The sequence below is a fragment of the Tamandua tetradactyla genome, chromosome Y (assembly GCF_023851605.1).
Source record: "Tamandua tetradactyla isolate mTamTet1 chromosome Y, mTamTet1.pri, whole genome shotgun sequence".
NCBI classification, from domain to species: Eukaryota; Metazoa; Chordata; class Mammalia; order Pilosa; family Myrmecophagidae; genus Tamandua; species Tamandua tetradactyla.
This window is the reverse complement of record NC_135354.1, coordinates 14,871,394-14,889,260: the sequence shown is the minus strand read 5'-3', so window position 1 is coordinate 14,889,260 and position 17,867 is coordinate 14,871,394. Positions and strand designations below refer to the sequence as shown.

General features: G+C 35.0%; 1 protein-coding gene across 19 annotated transcripts in view; it reads left to right on the top strand.

Moving 5' to 3' along the window:
- Positions 1–17,867, top strand: part of LOC143672566 (lysine-specific demethylase 6A-like) — a 403,500-nt gene that overhangs the window by 307,865 nt on the left and 77,768 nt on the right. For all 19 annotated transcript variants that reach the window (XM_077147154.1, XM_077147158.1, XM_077147155.1 and 16 more), the window contains one exon: positions 11,206–11,981. In XM_077147154.1, coding sequence (XP_077003269.1) covers positions 11,206–11,981 — 776 coding nt within the window. The remainder of the gene's footprint in view (positions 1–11,205; positions 11,982–17,867) is intronic.

Below are 17,867 nucleotides of genomic sequence, written 5' to 3'. Positions count from 1 at the left end.
GCAATAAGTTTCGTTTTTAGAAATGCCTTTGCTGTGTATCATAAATTTTGATATGTTGTGTTTTCATTTTCATTTATCTAAGATGTTTACTGATTTCTCTGGTAATTTCTTCCTTGACATTGTTTGTTTAACAGTGTGTTGTTTAGCTTCCTTATTTTTGTTAATTTTTTCTTGGCCTCTGTCTGTTATTGATTTCCAACTTCACTCCATTGTGATCTGAGGAAGTATTTCGTGTGATATCAGTCGTTTTAAATTTATTGAGACTTGGTTTGTAATCCAGCCTATGGTCTATCCTTGAGAATAATCCATGAGCAGTTGAGAAAAGTGTGCTTCCTGCTGTTATAGGGTGCTGTGTTCTATAAATGTCTTTTAAATCTGGTTCATTTATTGTATTATTCAAATTCTCTGTTTCTTTACTGATCATCTGTGTAGATGTTTTATCCATTTATTAGAGTAGGGAATTGAAATCTCCAACTATTTGGTAGCGGTGTCTGCCTTTTAGTGTTCTCAGTGTTTACCTCATGTACTTAGTAGCATTCCTCCTCAGTGCATAAATATTTATGGATTTTTGTCTTGTTGAATTGTTCTTTTTATTAATAGTGTCCTTCTTTGTCTACTTTAGTAGTTTTACATTTGAAGTCTTAAGTTCTCGGATATTAATATAGCTACTGCTGCTCTTTTTTGATTGTTATTGGCATGAAATATCTTTTCCCAACCTTTAACTTCCAATCTATTTTTGTCCTTGGGTCTAAAATGAGTCTCTTGTATACGTATAGATGGGTCCTGTTTTTTATTCCATTCAGCCAGCCTATGTCCTTTGATTAGGGAGTTTAATCCATTAACAAATTTAATATTATTACTGTAAAGGCAGTACATTCTTCTGCTATTTTGTCTTTTGGATTTTCTATGTCATATGTTTTTACTTTCAGCAATAGTCTTCATTTTTACATTCTTCTTCAAGCTCTCTGTCTCCTGCCTTTTCCTATCTGCCAGTAGTGTTCCCTTTAGCATATCTTACAGAGCCTCTCTCTTAGTAATAAATTGTCTCAATGATTGTTTGTCTGAAAATATTGTAATTTCCCCCTCATTTTCAAAGGACAGTTTTGCTGGATATAGATTTCTTGGTTGGCAGTGTTTCTCTTTTATAATCTTAAATATATCATACTATAATGCCTTCTTGCTTCCATGGTTTCTTCTGCGAAATCTACATATAGTCTTATTGGGTTTCCCTTTTGATGGATTGCTTTTCTCTGGCTGCTTTCAAAATTCTCTCTTTCTCTTTGACATTTGACAATCTAATTAATAAGTGCCTTCGAGTAACTCTGTTTGGATTTGTTTGAGGTATACTACACTTGTTGTATGTGTAATTTTAAGTCTTTCATAAGAGTTGGGAAATTTTCAGTGATAATTTTCTTCTTTATCTTTCTCTTCCTTCTCCCTTCTCTTATCCTTCTGGGACCTTCCAGTTCATGTACTTACATCTTCGTGTTGTCATTCATTTCCCTGAGAACCTGCTCATACTTTTTCATTCTTCCCTGTATTTTCTTATGTGCTTTGTATTGTCCAGTCCTCTAGTTCACTATTCCTTTCTTCTGCCTTTTGAAATCAGTAGTTGCAGATTTCCATTGTTTTTTTTCAGCTCTTCTATTATGCATTTCATCCCCATAAATTTTGAGATCTGTTTTTTCAAACTTTGAGTCTTTTTTGCTTGCCCATCATCTTCTTTTTATCCTCCCTCAACTTGCTGATTTGATTTTTGATGAGATTTTCCATGTCTATTCAAACATCCTGAACTGGTTGTTTCAACTCCTGTATCTCATTTAAATTGTTGCTACATTCCTTCAACTGGGCAATATCTTCTGTTTTCCCAACATGATTATTTTTTACTGGTGTCTAGGCATTTGATTTCCTTAATTGGTTTATTCTGGCGGTGTTTCTCATTCTTTTACCAAGGGTTTTCTTGCTGATGGCTTTGTTTTCTATTTATTCTTTGATAGTCAGTTCAACTTATTCTAGGCCTCTAGCGTAAGTTCTGTTTAACCAATAAGAATTTTTGAGTTCTTGGTTTTCTTTTTCTTTTCCTGCCTATTTGAAACCTGTGTTTTTTATTTGTTTGTTTTGCCTTTCTTATTGTTTTTGAGTGTGTGGAGAGTCTCTTCAGATATTATAGTCCCCAGTCAAGTTTTTCCAGACAGTACTGGTCTACATCTCAGGATGAAAGAGTTGCCAGAATTAGTTTCCTGAGTGTGAGGCCCAGCAGGTTGTCAGACTTTCCTAAGCCTGCAGTCTCTGTACATTTCCTATCCTGCCCAGCATATGTTGCTTGTCTCCAGTGGTTTACCACCAGCATAAAGTGATGTGATGCCTTTGATTTCAGCAAATCCCTGCCAGGAAGTGATTGAGACCAAAGTGTAGGCTGGCATTAATCGCTTCAGTTTTTCAGTTCCTGAAACCTGAGTTCTTGAAGGAGGAATTCGAGTTGAGCTGGGCGTCACCTTTTTCTTGTTGAAGTTGTGCCTTTTAGGGAAATAACTCTTTGACCTGACTAGTTGCAGAGTCTTGCAGGCAAGTTTAATTTTGCCCTTGCTTGGGGCACTGCTGGAGCCTGAGAAGGCTTGCAGTTCTATCTGATGCACTTTCAAGAAGTCGAGAAAAAGCAAAAACAAAACACACACAAAAAATGCTGTTTTCAGAGTGGGTCCCCCTCTCCTCAGGTTTGTCAGTTAAGAGCTTAAGTTGATATGTGGCTCTATGTATCTCCAGGCTCTATGTAGCCACTTTTTTTAGGCGGGCGGTGGGGTCTAGCCTTTTTGCTGTACTGTGTGATGTCTGACTCAAAAAGCATTTTTTTTGGTCTCTATCAGCCCTGGCCCTCTCTAACCAGGCAAGAACATCTAGAACCTTTAGTGCTTACTCTAGGTTATCTGTGCTGGGGGCCTTTTTTTTGTCTTTTTTTTTTTCTTTATTTTGCGTGGGTAGGCATCAGGAATCAAGCCAAGCTCTCTGGCGTGGCAGGCAAGAACTCTGTATGCTCAGCTACTTCGGCCCACCCTGGGGGCCTATCTTCAGTGTCAGAATTTGTTAATTAATTCCACAAGTGGAGCTTGGTTGAGCTAAGCCTCTGCTACTAGTAAAGTCTGTTTCTTTTCCCTTCAGGAAACCTGCCATGCCACAGGCTAGGGGCACCACCCTCCTCATCTTGGGGAACTTAAAGTTCTTCGTGGGTTCTGAGCCAGTCCGACTTGATCAGAATGGTGTATGCTGTGTGCCTGATCACTGTTGTTCCCCCAGCAGTTGTTCTGTACCGTTCCTAGCTATTTACTCGCTGCTCTGTAGGATGAAATAAATTCCATGTCTCACTAAGCCTTCATCTTACCTGTCTTCTTATTTTAGATGTAAAGGTTCTTTAATTTGATGTCTGGGTATTAAACCATTATCAGACTCCTTACTTTGCCAACTATTTTCTATTCTTTTGTCTGTCTTTTCACTTTAATGGTAAGACCCATTCATTCACAAATTTTTTTCATTTGTACAAGTCCAGTTCATCTGTTTTTGCACTTGTTGCTCATGCTTTTGGTGCCATATGTAAGAACCCACTGCCTTAGTTTCTCTGTTTTGTTTCTTCTCAGACTTTTATGGTTTTAGCTTATATTATTAGATCATGATATATTTATAGTTAATTTTCCTATATGGAAGTTAGGAATCCATATAAAAATCCTATATAGGTAAGCATTACCTGGAAATTTTGTCATGTGTTTTTCTTCTCAGATTTTTGTAGTTGTAGCTTATATTTACTGGTTTTGAGAATTAATTTCTCTCCATGGGAACACTTTTCAATGAGATTACGTAGATGAATCAGTAGTCAAGTAACTTCTGACAAAGTAAAGCCCAGGACCAGATGACTTCACGGGGAAACTTTACTAAGGATGCTGAGAAGAGTTACTTCCAGTCCTGTTCAGACTCTTCAAACAGAACATAATAAAAAATCCTCATGAAATTTCCCAGAGGTGGTAAATCAATTCAGCATATTTTTGTAGTAGAAGATTAACACGCAGAAATCAGTAATGTTCTGAACACAAGAATGAACCATCTGAAGAGGTAATCAATTTAAAAATGGACTTATAATAGCATCTAAAAGAATCAAGTCTCTAGCAACAAGTGTAATCAAGAAAGTACAAAACTTCTGTAGAAAACTACAAAACACTTGTAAACGAAATAAAAAAGTATATAAATAAATTTAAGGGTATTCCGTGTCCATAGTGTGAAAGGCTAAGTATTATTAAGATGTAAATTCTCTCTAAAGGAATTTATAGATTCCGTGCAATCCCTATCAAAATTCCAACAATGTTCTTTGCAGATATGAGAAGGCCAGTCAATAAATTTTATGTAAGGATGTAGTAGGCCGCAATTCACCAAAGCAATTTTGAAAAAGAATAAAGTTGGAGGACTCACATTTTCTGCTCTTAAACCTGTTGCAAAACAGCATGGTAGTGGCACAATAACAGGCATAAGAATTGAATTAAGAGCTCAGAACAAGACCGAGAGATTTTTGGCAAGGGTACAAAATCCAGTCAAGTGGGAAAGAATAGTTAGGTGGGAAAACAGGACCTCCATTTGCGAAAGTATGCCTCACACACCATGTAAAAAAAGTAAACTCAAAACAAATTCAAAGACCTAAATATGAGAGCTAGAACTGTCAAACTTATCAAAGAGTACACAGGGAAGCCTCTTTAGGGTCTTGTGTTAAGCAACGGTTTCTTAGACTTTCTACCCAAAGCTTAAGGGACAAAATTTAAAAATAGATAAATCAAAATTTTGAAAAAAGAACTTTATACCTCATAGGAGTTTATTATGGAAGTAAAGTGACAGTCTCCATCTATAATGGGAGAAACTATTTGGAAACCATTTCTTATGAAGTTTTAATATCCAGGCTATAAAATCAACTACCAAACTTAACATGCAGCTAACATTTAAAACGATATTTACAATGACCAAGGGCAGAAATAGATATTTTTCCAAAGAAGATAGCCAAATGGCCAGAAAGCACTTGAAAAGATGCTCAACATTTTAGCCACCAGAGTAACAAAATCAAAACCATGAGATACCATTTCACACCCAGTTAGAACATTTAAAAATGGAAAATTACAAGTGTAAGAGGATAAGGAGAAATTGGAATACTCATTCATTGCTGATACAGTACTATTTTGCTGATTAAATGGTTCACTGCTGTGGGAGACAGTTCGGTGGTTCCTCATTATGTGTAGAATTTCTCTATGACTCTGTTTAAATTTCCTTGGTAGCTCCAGCAAATGCTGTTGAATGGGTTGACTTAAGCAGTGGGAATTTATTAACTTACAGTTTGGAGGCTTTGAAAAATTTCTAAATGAAACAATTTAGTGCTTTCTAGTGCTTTAGAAACTATAATTTACTGAGTTAACACTTTAAAGTTTTTTCAACCAAAAAAATTCACTAAAGCACTAAAAAGTAATTCTTGCTGAATACAAGAGTAAAAGGCAAACAATACAACAAACAAATAAATATGAGTCTTAAAAAATAAGAAGGAAAAAAGATAAAGACAGGAAATACTTTATTCACAAAAAAATTGTGAATTTTTTGGTTGAAAAAAACTTAATGTGTTAACTCAGTAAATTATAGTTTCCCCCTTTCTCAATATTTCCGGTCTTTATCTTTTTTCCTTCTTATTTTTTAAGACTCTTATATTTGTTTGCTGTATTGTTTGCCTCTTACTCTTGTGTTCGGCTAGTATTACTTTTTAGTGCTTTAGTACTTTCTGCAAGAAGATTAGCTGCTGGCAATCCTTGATTCTTCTGCCACATGGGAAGGCCCTGACAGTGTCTCCTGGCCTCTCCCTTCTTTTCATGATTTCATTGAATTCAGTTTCTTCCTTCTGTGGGGACCTCCAGGAATGGATTAAATTTAAGAAAATGTTTTTGTAGGGTATATATGCTTCAAAGCACCACAATTGGCAATCTCATTTCTAGGTATTTACCACAAAAAATTGAAAGAAGGGTTTTAAACTGATACTTGCACAGTCTTATTCATGGTTACAGTTGCCAAAAATAAAGCAATTCAAGTCTCCTTTAGCCAGTGAAAGGATGAACAAAATGTGATGTACCCACAGAATAGATTATTGTTCACCCATAAAGATGAATGAAATTGTTTATTATGTGTGTCAACATGAATATTGAAGATACTATATTTACTGCAGGAGCCAAACACAAGAGAACAAATATTGTATGATCTCACTGATTTGAAATAATTATAAATAGCAAACTCATGGGATCAGAATCAAGAATATAAGGTATCAGCAGATAGGATGGGTATAGGAAACCATTAGTTAAAATATACCAGGTTTCTATTTGGAAATACAAGAAATATTTTGGTAACACAGAGTGGTGATAATTACCAAGACTGTGATAGTAATTAAGAGCACTGAATTATATAGATGACTGTGGTTAAAAGGAGGAATTTTTCGACTGAAATATGTAACTAGAATGAAAATTAAAACAAACCATCAAAATGCACAAAACAAGTAGTGAACTCTATCGTAAACAACAGATGAGTTAATAGTACAGTTATAGAAATGTGCTTTCATAAATTGTTACCATTGTACCACACTTAATCACATTTTCAGGCAGTTCCCTCCAGCCTCTCCATTACATCTTGACTAATAAGGTGATATCTATTTAATGCATAAGAATAACTTCCTAGATAACCTGTTGACTCTTTCTGGAATCTCTCAGCCATTGACACTTTATTTTTTTCTCATTGCACTCTTCCCTCTTTTGGTCTAGAAAATTTTCTCAATCCCTTGATGCTAATTCTCAGCTCGTTGTAGGATTTCTGTCCCACATTGCCAGGAAGGTCCACATCTCTGTAAGTCTGTGACATTTGTGGTTTGTTTATCTTCTTTTGATTTCACTGGCTCTACCAGGACCAAGAACATGCCAGAGTAAGTTTCAGATAAGCATTATAGGGAGAGTGGTAGGTAGAATTGCCATTTAAGCTACCACCAGTGGGTTTGTATTACATACACCAAGTTCATGCAAAAGCCTGCTCTGCCCCGTGCAGAATCTGACCAGGGACTTTTAGTGTAAATTTGGGCTGGTGCCACACCAAGATGGAAAGGAAGTTCAGGAAAGTGCCAGTAAAATCACTACAAGGTTTTCTTAACATTTTAAAGTTACCTTTTCTTGATTAAATTCTTGCTCAGCTACTACAGTGCTTTTAGTTTTTCACTGGTTTCTGTTGATTCTGCCCATTTCAACTGGGCTTTCAGTTCTACTTCTAGGGATTATAATGTGGGAGTTTGGCAATCCGCCATCTAGCTGCTATTTTCTCATTTTTAATTTTGTTTTTTTGTCTTTTTATTTAGTTATAGTAGTTCTTTATCTGTTCTGAGTGTTAAATCCTTATCACAAAAGTGATTTTCAGCTGTTTCTTTCTATAAATTGTCTTCTTACTTCGTGACAATGTCTTTGTTAAAAGTTTTCAATTTAAATAAAATTCGTTTTTATTTTGTTGCTTATGCTTGCGATCCTAACTCCCATAATCTGCTGCTGTATCGCTCATGCGGATTTTCCCTTTGTTTTCCTCTTAAGAGTTTTATGGTTTAAGCTATACTCTAGATTAATGATCCATTTTGAGGTAATTTTTGTATGTGGTTTGAGCCTACAGGTAGCACCTTCGTTCTTCTGCATGTGGACTTTCAGTATTGTCACCACCTCTTATTGCAGAGATGATTCATTTCCCCAGGAATGAACTTGACTTCTTGATGAAAATCAACTTGGTATAGATGTTTTCGTTCTTTCAAGATTTTTCTGGGTTTTTGAGCCTCTTTTCATCCATATGAATTTTTGCAAAAGAGGATCTGGAATTTGTATTGGCATTGTATACACAGTGTGTGTCTTTAAATAGTGTTGCTACATCAACAATCTTAGGTCTTTTCATTTGAACAAAGGAATTCTTAAATACTTTTACTTAGGTATTTAGTATCTTCCCCCAGTGTTGTAGTTTTCAGCGTACATGCCTTTTCCCCTCCTTGGTTAGATTATCCATAGAATGTTTTTTTAGATGCTGTTGTAAGTGATAGCTGGAAAATATGCTTACTAAACATTCCTTCCTTTAAGCAGCTCTGGATCTAATCATAACCAGACCTTCTCATTCTACTTACAAAACTGAGCTAATATCTTAAATCAAACCAAATTAAAACAGCTTCAGGAGCACCCTTTAACCCAATGAATCAGTGACTCCCTTCTCAAAAGACAAAAGCTAGATATTCCTGAGATGACCTGTCAATTAAGAAACATCATGCAGACTTTGCAGGTAAGAGCTTGCAAGTAGTTAATGAAACGCTGAAGCTGAAACAGTAAGATGTCCTTGACAACACAGGATTAAGAAGTATGCCGGTGTCCTCCTCACAAAGATCCAGTGATGTTGCTGACCTGACAAGAATGTATCATGCAGCCGTCATTTTAGTTTTGTTCCCTAGTTCCTTTCATTAAGCTATTTAAAAACAAAATGAAACTGTAAGTCAGATCCTCACCTCAAACTAGTTTTGTGAAGATTCCTCCAATTACTCACTTGTGCATTTTAAATACATTATCATCTAATGGAGAGAGATCTTCTTTTTGTAGTGCTGATTGAGTGGGCACTTTTATTAGAAAAAGTCATGCTGGCAGTATAATAAATGGATTTTTTATCTTTGCTCCCTTTCAGATTATTCATTACTGTTGTGAGAAAATAGGGTTAATGTTTGCTAATCTTGTTCCCCGTTACTTTGATGAATTTCAGTAGATTTGTGGATTCTGGGATTATTACATAGTGGTATTTCACCCATGACCAAGGACAGTTTTATTTTGTTATTTATTTTTTTGGATGCCTTTTATTTTCTTATTTCATTCTGTGGCTAGTACTTCAATGTAATGTTTAGTAGCAGTGATGAAAGCTGGCAGCTTTTCTTTTCACTATTGATTATTATGAAACTCAGTGTATTAATATCCTTTTAATGTGATGAATTAATTTTTCTAGTTGCTTTTGAATTTTCTTCAGCTTTTAGTGCTTTGATTTTGAGCTATGGTTCTTTTTGTGATTGGATTATATTTACTGTTGTGTTGTTGCATCTGTACATTCTTTTTCAATGAATTGGAAAGTTTTCTGCCTTATTATGTAAATTGTGTTTGTGTGTTCTTTGTTTTTCTTTTACTTTCCAGTATTTTGGATAGCAGACTGTTTATTTTCAGTTATACTGTGTTGTAACTGTATTTTTATTTTATTTTTCTGAAATTTTTCTTTTCATTCCCTTTTTTAGTAATCTGCCTAAATGGATTTTGTCAAATCTTCCCTAAAGAGTGTACCCCTTCTCATTTCTGTTCCTTAGATTTGTTCCCTCAGTTTCTTCCTGTTATGCATAGTTAATGGTCAGTTTATTAGAATAAATTTGCCTGTAAAAATTCCATCATTTGCCTGTGGAACTTTGTGAACACATTCAAAGTTGCAAGCATTTCTCTACTCCCTTTGCTCTCACTTTTTTTTTACTCTTTGGCTTCTTTCTAAAAGACTTTTTAAATACCAATGCTAGTAACTTAGGTAAAGAAGAAAGAGCATGGTTACTTTTTTATTTGTGTTTGATTAACTGAGTAAATTTTTATTGTGTTGATAATGTTAATGATGAAGAATGGATAATTTTCACTTCCGTGTCCAGAACACTTTTTGAATGATATTTTGAACGTTATTTGATTTCAATGTTCAGAATATTTTATTTTTGAGAACTGTTTGTATATATCTGGAGAATTATTGTTAACTAACTCTGTGGTTGATTCTTTACTCTGCCACTGAGTCACTGTTGCCTACCTCCATGTGTCCTTTTAATATATCTGATTTTTAAATTAAAAAATTAAACATAAGTGATATTTTTTATTAGAAACATTGGATTGATAGATTTTTAAATAGGAGAACTGAATCTGAGTCATGCTGACTGACTTTTTTAACTAGATATTTAAATGTGACTTTTGTATAAATAGCTTATGAACTCAATTTTTATTAATTTAAAATTCCATTTGACTGATAAATGAAATTTTATGTAGAAGTAAAAATGCTTTTAGCTTTCAGACTGAAGCAATTACTAACTCACAAAGATCAATTATAAAATGTTTGTAGAATTTCAATTTCAATTCCTGAATCTGTTAAAACTGTTAATATTTTTAAGGCAATGTGTCAATAATAGTGTGGTATATAAAACTCTGTATTTTGTGCATGATTTTTCTTTAAACCTACAGTTTCTCTAATTACAAAAAAAAAGACTATTCCTTTATATTAACTAAGTAACTGTTGTAGCTTAATTATTCTAGGAACTGGACTAAATTTTGTTTCAGAGAAGAAAACAGCTGAATTCTGACGTTTCTGAAATAAAGTGTGTTAAATAAAAAAACATGTTCACATTTAAAATAATCTTTCAGACAACTTACTGATTTTTGATATGTTGCATTTATAGTTTGGAAACTGTTAATACTGTTTCCGTGTTTCCATGTTACTTAATTGATATTGCTGAGAAATTCATTTTCTTATTAATTACTTTGTCAGTAAAATAGAAGAAAGTCTTCTTAGAGCATGGTGTGACACTAGGGATATATATTTTAAGTAAATGTTACCTGTCTTAGTTTATTGTTTCATTTCATTGCATGAAATAACTTTCCTCAAGATCCCCACATTTATTAAGTATGGTAAATTGCCCCTTGAAATGCTTTTACAAAATTGTTACATTCCCTTAGCTGAATTTGGGGAAATTGGTACTTATTCCTAAGTCATTTGTGGATAGATACTGGGCTTGAAATGTTTATAAAGATCTGGGTAGAATCCATGGAATCAATTTCTTGAAATATCTTCAAAGTTTTTGTCATTTTTGTCTTTGATTAAGGATAGCTGCTTAACAGATTTAAATTATAGGCTTAATGGTAATTTTTAGCATTTAATAAATGTACTTTCTGTATTAGTTTTACATATGTCTTTGACTAGTGATTTGGTTCATTGTGAATTGTGTTCATGGTTTTAATTGATAATGATCATAGCTGTGGGTTTCACTTTTTAGTTTGGAAGTACATTTTTCTTAATATTCAAATGTTTGCATCAAAGTTGAACTATTTCAAATTTAAGCCCTTTTTTTGTTTGTTTGTTTATTTTTTTTAGGGGCTTCAAAAAGGTCAGAGCTCACATATGGCAGATCCTAATGGTGAACACTCTCTTTCTCACATTGGGCCTTCCAAGTATCTCCAGTCAGCTGGCCTTGGTATTCAGAATCAGAATGGACATCCATCTCTGCCTAGTAATTCAGTATCGCAGGGGCATACTGTCAATCACCTCTCCTCTCTTAGTGCTACCTCAGGTGAACAAGGCATTACTCTTACCAAAGAGAACAAGTCAGCAGGAAATACATCCTTGGTGCCTGATATAAGTAGGCATGGTGGAGAGTCACCTACTGGCTGTTTCAGTGTCAAGGGACTTCCTCATCATCTTCATCAGGTGATAACAGATGTTACTTTCAGCCCTAACCATGGAGAATCCGCACCACCAAATTCACTAATTTCAGACAATCCTCAGCTTTCTGCCTTGTTGATTGAAAAAGTCAATGACAGTATAGATCCTGGAACGTGTGACAAAGCTAATAACATCTTCCCAACTATTCATACAAAGACTGATAATTCTGTTACCTCTTCACCATCTTCAGTCATTTCCACAGCAACACCATCTCCTAAATTGAATGAGCAGATAACCACACACAGTGTTACCAGCCTTAACAGTCCTCATGGTGGGCTACACAAAAACAGAGGAGAAGGGTTGGAGGAGTCACTGAGCCAAGACAAACCAGACTGTCCTCTAATAAGCTACAAACCTTGTTCTCAGATCATACCATCAGTGTCTGTGTCCATATATCCCAGTTCAGCAGAAGTACTGAAAGCATGCAGGTTAGTATGGGAAAGTTCATCACAAAGTTGGTAATAGTTGACCAGTGGCCCTATCAGGAAACTTACTGTAACTTGAATCTTAAGAATTGGAAAGTACTTCAAAGGTGATATACTTACTGACTCTAAAATAACAGATTAAGGAACTTTTCTATGCTTCAGTGTCATGGTATACCTTATCAATTTATCTAATGCATAAAGCATTGGGTAAAATGATTTTTCTGAGAGACTGTGTCTCTATATAGTCTTATCACCCTCTACACATTACTATAATTGTAAGCTTTAGTGTGATTGACATTTTTCTGGGTTGGATGCAGGGATTAAATCATATCTGATAGAAAATTGCATGGCCTGAGAATTCCTACTGCTGATTTTCTTTGTCATGGAGCCGTTGAATGTTGGAGTAGGTACGGCATTCACTGATTATCAAGTCTAGTTTTTGTTTATAGTTAAGAAAATATTTCTTCTGACCTGGAAGGGTTATAAGTAACCAGAAAAGTGGAAGGAATAGCAAGGAGAAATGAGAAATCTGTCAGTCACTCTGGTTAGAATAGCAGTATTTAGCTTTTCTTAGCAGAGTGGGGATCAGAAACTTCAAAACAAATGGGTCTTATCCCTTCTCTTTTTCCTTTTTTTTAATTTGTGAACTAATATATATACAAAAAAAACAGTAATTTTCAAAGCACACCAGAAGTTAGTTGTAGAATAGATTTCTCCTATTGGTGTGGGTTCTACAATTTTTGGCTTTTACTTTTAGCTGCTCTAAGATCCTGGACACTTAAATAAATATCAGTATAATGATTCAGCAGTCATACCCATTTTATTTAACCTTCTTTCTCTGCATAATGCCACCATTTCATTTGATCTTTCTCAATCTTAGGGTTATTTAGACTGTGCCCATTCTAGTTTTTTCACATTGGAAGGGTCGGTCAGTAATACAGTTGTCCCATAGTCTTAAAAAAGAAAGAAGCAGAGAATCGGGACATTGGTCCTTTTTCAGTTTTTAAAGACACATTATATTCGAAAATGTTTTTACCTATGTGGCCTTTATTAATTTTTCACCTTTTTGCGTAGAAATTATCCTGCGTAAATGACTAAAATGAAAGTCATTTAAGGTGCCGCCAGGAATAAACACACAATATTTTAATATTTTCTAGTACATTACATGTGAACTATATACTGGATTTTTACAAATTTTTTTTTATTGTGAAATGCACCTTATATGCAGAAAGTGAGGTATATGTTTTTTAAAAGCAGCAGTAATTTTAAGAGCACATTTCAACAAGCAGTTACAGAATAGACCTCAGAGTCTGGCCTGGGCACCATTCCACCACTCCAGCTTTCACCATCTAGCTGCACAGAACCCTGGAGGCCAAAGCAAATGTCATTATAGTGATTGAATAGTCATACTCTTCGGCCAAATCCCATCTTTTCTATTACAGTTCATCCTCCTCAGTCCTGTTCCCTCTATAGGGATCTTTGCAGTATTCCTGTTCTAACTTTTTCATGTTCATACTGTATTTGTTCCCATATCTCTGGCTCAGTTCACACAGTACAGTGTCCCAAGGTTCACCCATTTCACTATGTATCCCATAATTCCATACCTTTTTGTGGTCACACAAGACTCCATCACATGTACACCACAGTTTGCCATTCTGCTCCTCAGTCCTTGTACTGTTTGGCCCCCTCCACCCAATAGACATCATGGATAATGTCCAAAATAACCTATGTCTCACAGTGTTCTCACTCAATTGTATAATCATCGGCACTCTCAAATCCAAACATATTTCTTTGGCCCAGAGAGATCATGAACTGACAAACATGGCCTCACCAAATATCAAATCTAAATGTCTCCCTATCTCTAGTCTCTCCACCCCCATTATTAGCCCCTGTTATTGCTGTGGTTCTATTGATGTCTTCATATTAACTATAAGATGTGGCATGCAATATTAGTTTTCCACCTGTATCTCTCTATTATTGACTATCTGTACAAGATCAAACCTTGGGAGTTGTTAATACAAGAATCTACTTATAATTGTAATGTTATGGTATACATAACTTTCAATCATTGTCACATATGGCAATGTTACTTATTAAACCACTAATGGGCTTTTATCATTTCTATCTATTCCCTTATTTTTACTTTTTTTTTTTATATGGGCAGGCACCGGGAATCGAACCCAGGTCCTCTGGCATGGCAGGCAAGCATTCTTGCCTGATGAGCCACCGTGGCCCACCCTGTTCCCTTACTTTTAAATTCCACCTCACTGAGAAACCATTCACCCATCTCTAGCTTCTGTGTGTTTCTAGTCTCCTATAATCTACTTTGTAAGCCTCTGATTTTACGTTTCCTAGAGTGATGATAATGAAATTATACAATACGTGTCCTTCTGAGGCTGCCGTATTTCATTCAGCATTAGGTCCTCAAGTTTTAGCCATGTTGTCTGTTCTTCCAGACCTCATTTCATCTTACTGCTGCATAGTGTTCCCTTATGTGTATATACCACATACTGTTTATCCACTCCTCTGTTAATGAGCATTTAGCTTGTTTACATCTTTTGGCAGTTGTGAATAGTGCAGCTATGAACATCAGTGTACAATGTCTGTTTGTGTCACTGCTTTCGTCTTTTCTGGGTATATAGGGCAATTTGTTAACTTAGTTTTCTGAGAAACTGCCAAGCTGTATTCCATAGCACTGTTTGATTATACATTCCTATGAGCGGTGAATGATGTTCCAGTTTTTCCCTTTTATCTCCAGCATCTATAGATTTTGGTTTTGTTTAATAATAACCATTTTTATAAATATGGAGTGATATATCATTGTAGTTTGGATTTGCATTTCCCTCTAAACTAATGAAAATGAGCATCACTTCACATGCTTTTTTAAGCCATTTGTATTTACTCTTTGGCGAAAAATCTATTCCTGTTTGCCCATTTTATAATTAGATTGATTGTTCTTTGTTTTGTAAATTTCTTTATATGAAGAGGATAACAAACCTTTATCCAAAGTGTGGTTTCCAGATATTTTCTCCAGTTGATTTGGTTGCCTCTGCACCTTTTTATTGAAGTGGAAAAGTCCTGTGAGGTGCAAAAGCTCTTGAGTTTGAGGTGTTCCCATTTGCCTGTTTTTTTCTTTCATTGGGTATGCTTTGGGTATAGCAGAAAGCAGAAGCTACCTCCTGTTACTAGATCTGGAAGATGTTTCCCTATATTTTCTTCTAGGAGTATTATGGTACTAGCTCTTATATTTAGATCTTTGATCCATTTTGAGTTAATTTTTGTAAAGGGTGTAAGGAAGGGATCCTCTTACATTTTTTTTTTTGGCTATTGCTATCCAGTTCTCCAGTGCCCATTTGTTGAAAAATATTGTGTTCCAGTTCATTGGATTTGGAGGCTTTGTTGAAGTTAAATTGACCATAGATTTGGTGGTCTATGTATTCACTTTTGATTCGATTCCATTGATAAATGTTTCTTTGTGCTGATACCATGCTGTTTTGACCACTGTGGCTCTATGGTAAGCTTCAAAATTAGAAAGTGATAGTCCTCACACTTTGCTCTTCTTCGTTAGAATATATTTAGCTATTCAAGGTCTGACATTTCCCTTCCAAATAAATTTTATAACAAGCATTTTAGAGTGTTCAAAACTTTTTCAGAATTTTGCTTGGTACTGCTTTGAACCTGTAAATAAGTTAGTAGAATTGACATCTTGGCAACCTTCAGCTTTCCTATTCATTAGCATGGAATGTCTTTCCATCTTTTTTAGAACTTCTTTGATTTATTTTAGCATTGTTTTGTCATTTTCTGCTACAGGTCCCAGATATCCTAGATATTTTATTATTTTACTTCCTATTTTGAATGGATTTCTTTCTTTAACTGTCCTGTCAATTGTCATTATTTGTGTATAAAACATTACTGATTTTTGCATATTAATTTTGTTTCCCTCCACTTTGCTTAATTTATTAACTCAGACATCTTTGTCATAGATTTCTTAGGGTTTTTCAAGCATGGGAGCTTGTCTTCTGCAACTAATAAAAGTTTTGCTTCTTCCTATTTTTTGTCTTTTATTAATTTAAAAAATTGTTTTTAAATGTGATAACAAAGAAATGCACATTCTTGACATATGATCATTCTGTTCTGCATATAGACATTCACAATATCATCACATAGTTGCATATTCATCATCATGATCATTTCTTAGAACATTTGCACAATTCAGAAAAAGAAAGAAAGACAACAGAAAAAAATGCATCTTACTCCTTACCCCTCCCTTTCTTTTTTTTAATTAATTTATTTTTTATTTATGACATAACCACATACAAGCATTCTTACATCATTCCATTCTTGTTATATAATCAGTAACACACTATCATCACATAGTTGCATGTTCATTATGATCATTTCTTAGTATATTGCATCAATTCAGAAAAAACAATAAAAAGAAGACAGAAAAAAATTCATACATACCACACCCCTTACCCCTCCCCTTCACTGATCAACAGCATATCAATTTGCTAAATTTATTTTAACATTTGTTCCCCCATTACTTGTCTGTTGATAAGATAGACAAAAGGAGCATTAGAAACAAGGCTCTCACAACCACACTGCAACAGCCATATCATCATGTAATTATCTTCAAGAAACATGACCACTGGAACACGGCTCCACATTTTCAGACAGTTCTCTCCAGCCTCTCCATTACATCTTGACTAACAAGTGATAGTCTATTTAATGTGTAAGAATAACCTCCAGGATAACCTCTCAACTCTGTTTGGAATCTCAGCCACCGACACTTTATTTTGTCTCATTTTGCTCTTCCTCTTTTTGGTCGAGAACAGTTTCTCAGTTCCTTGATGCTGAGTTCCTGCTTATTCTAGGATTTCTGTCTGATGTTTCCAGGAAAGTCCACACCACTGGGAGTCATGTCCGACATAGAGAGGGGGAGGGCAGTGTGTTTACTTGCAGTGTTGTCCGGCGGAGAGAAGAGAAGCCACACGTGTTGCTTCTTCCTTTCTTATTTGGATGCCTTTTATTCCTGTCCCTTCCCTGATTGCTCTAGCTAGAACTTGTACAGTTGAATAATAGTAGTGACAAAAGGCATCTTTGTCTCATTCCTGATCTGAGAGGAAATGCTTTCAGCCTCACACCATTCAGTGTGATGCTGGCTAAGTGTTTTCAATAAATGTGCTTAATAATGGGAGGAAGTTTCATTCACTTCTTACCTTTTGAAGTGTTTTTTATCGGAAAAGAATGCTGAATTTTGTAAAACGCTTTTCAGCATCAATTGATATGACCATGTAATTCTTTCCCTTTCTGTGGATTGATGTGCTGTGTTACATTTGAATGATTTTCTTATGTTGAGCCAACCTTGCATTCCTGGTATAAATCCCAGTTGGTAGTGATGTATAATTCTTTTAATGTATTGTTATATTTGATTTGCTAGTATTTTTAGAATTTTTGCATCTGTATTCATGAGGGAGATTGATCTGTAGTCTTCCTTTCTTATAGAGTCTCTATTCAGTTTTGGTATTAGAGTGTTGTTAAATTCATAAATGAATAGTGTAGCATTCCTTTTTTCTCAGTTTTTTGAAGTGTTTGAGCAGGATTGGTTTTCTTTTTTGAAATGTTTGGTAAGATTCCCTGTGATGCCAGCTGACCCTAGGCTTTTCTTTATTGAAAGATTTTTGATGACTAAATCTTTTTACTTATAATTGATTTATTGAGATCTTACTAGTTCCTCTCCAGTCAGTATACGTCATTCATCTGTTTCTAGGTATTTGTCCACTTCATCTTTGTTGTCTAACAGTTGGCTTAGAATTGTTCATAGTATTCTCATACAATTTTTAAAATATCTTTGAAGTCCATGGTATGAAGCCCCATCTATTCTCTTAT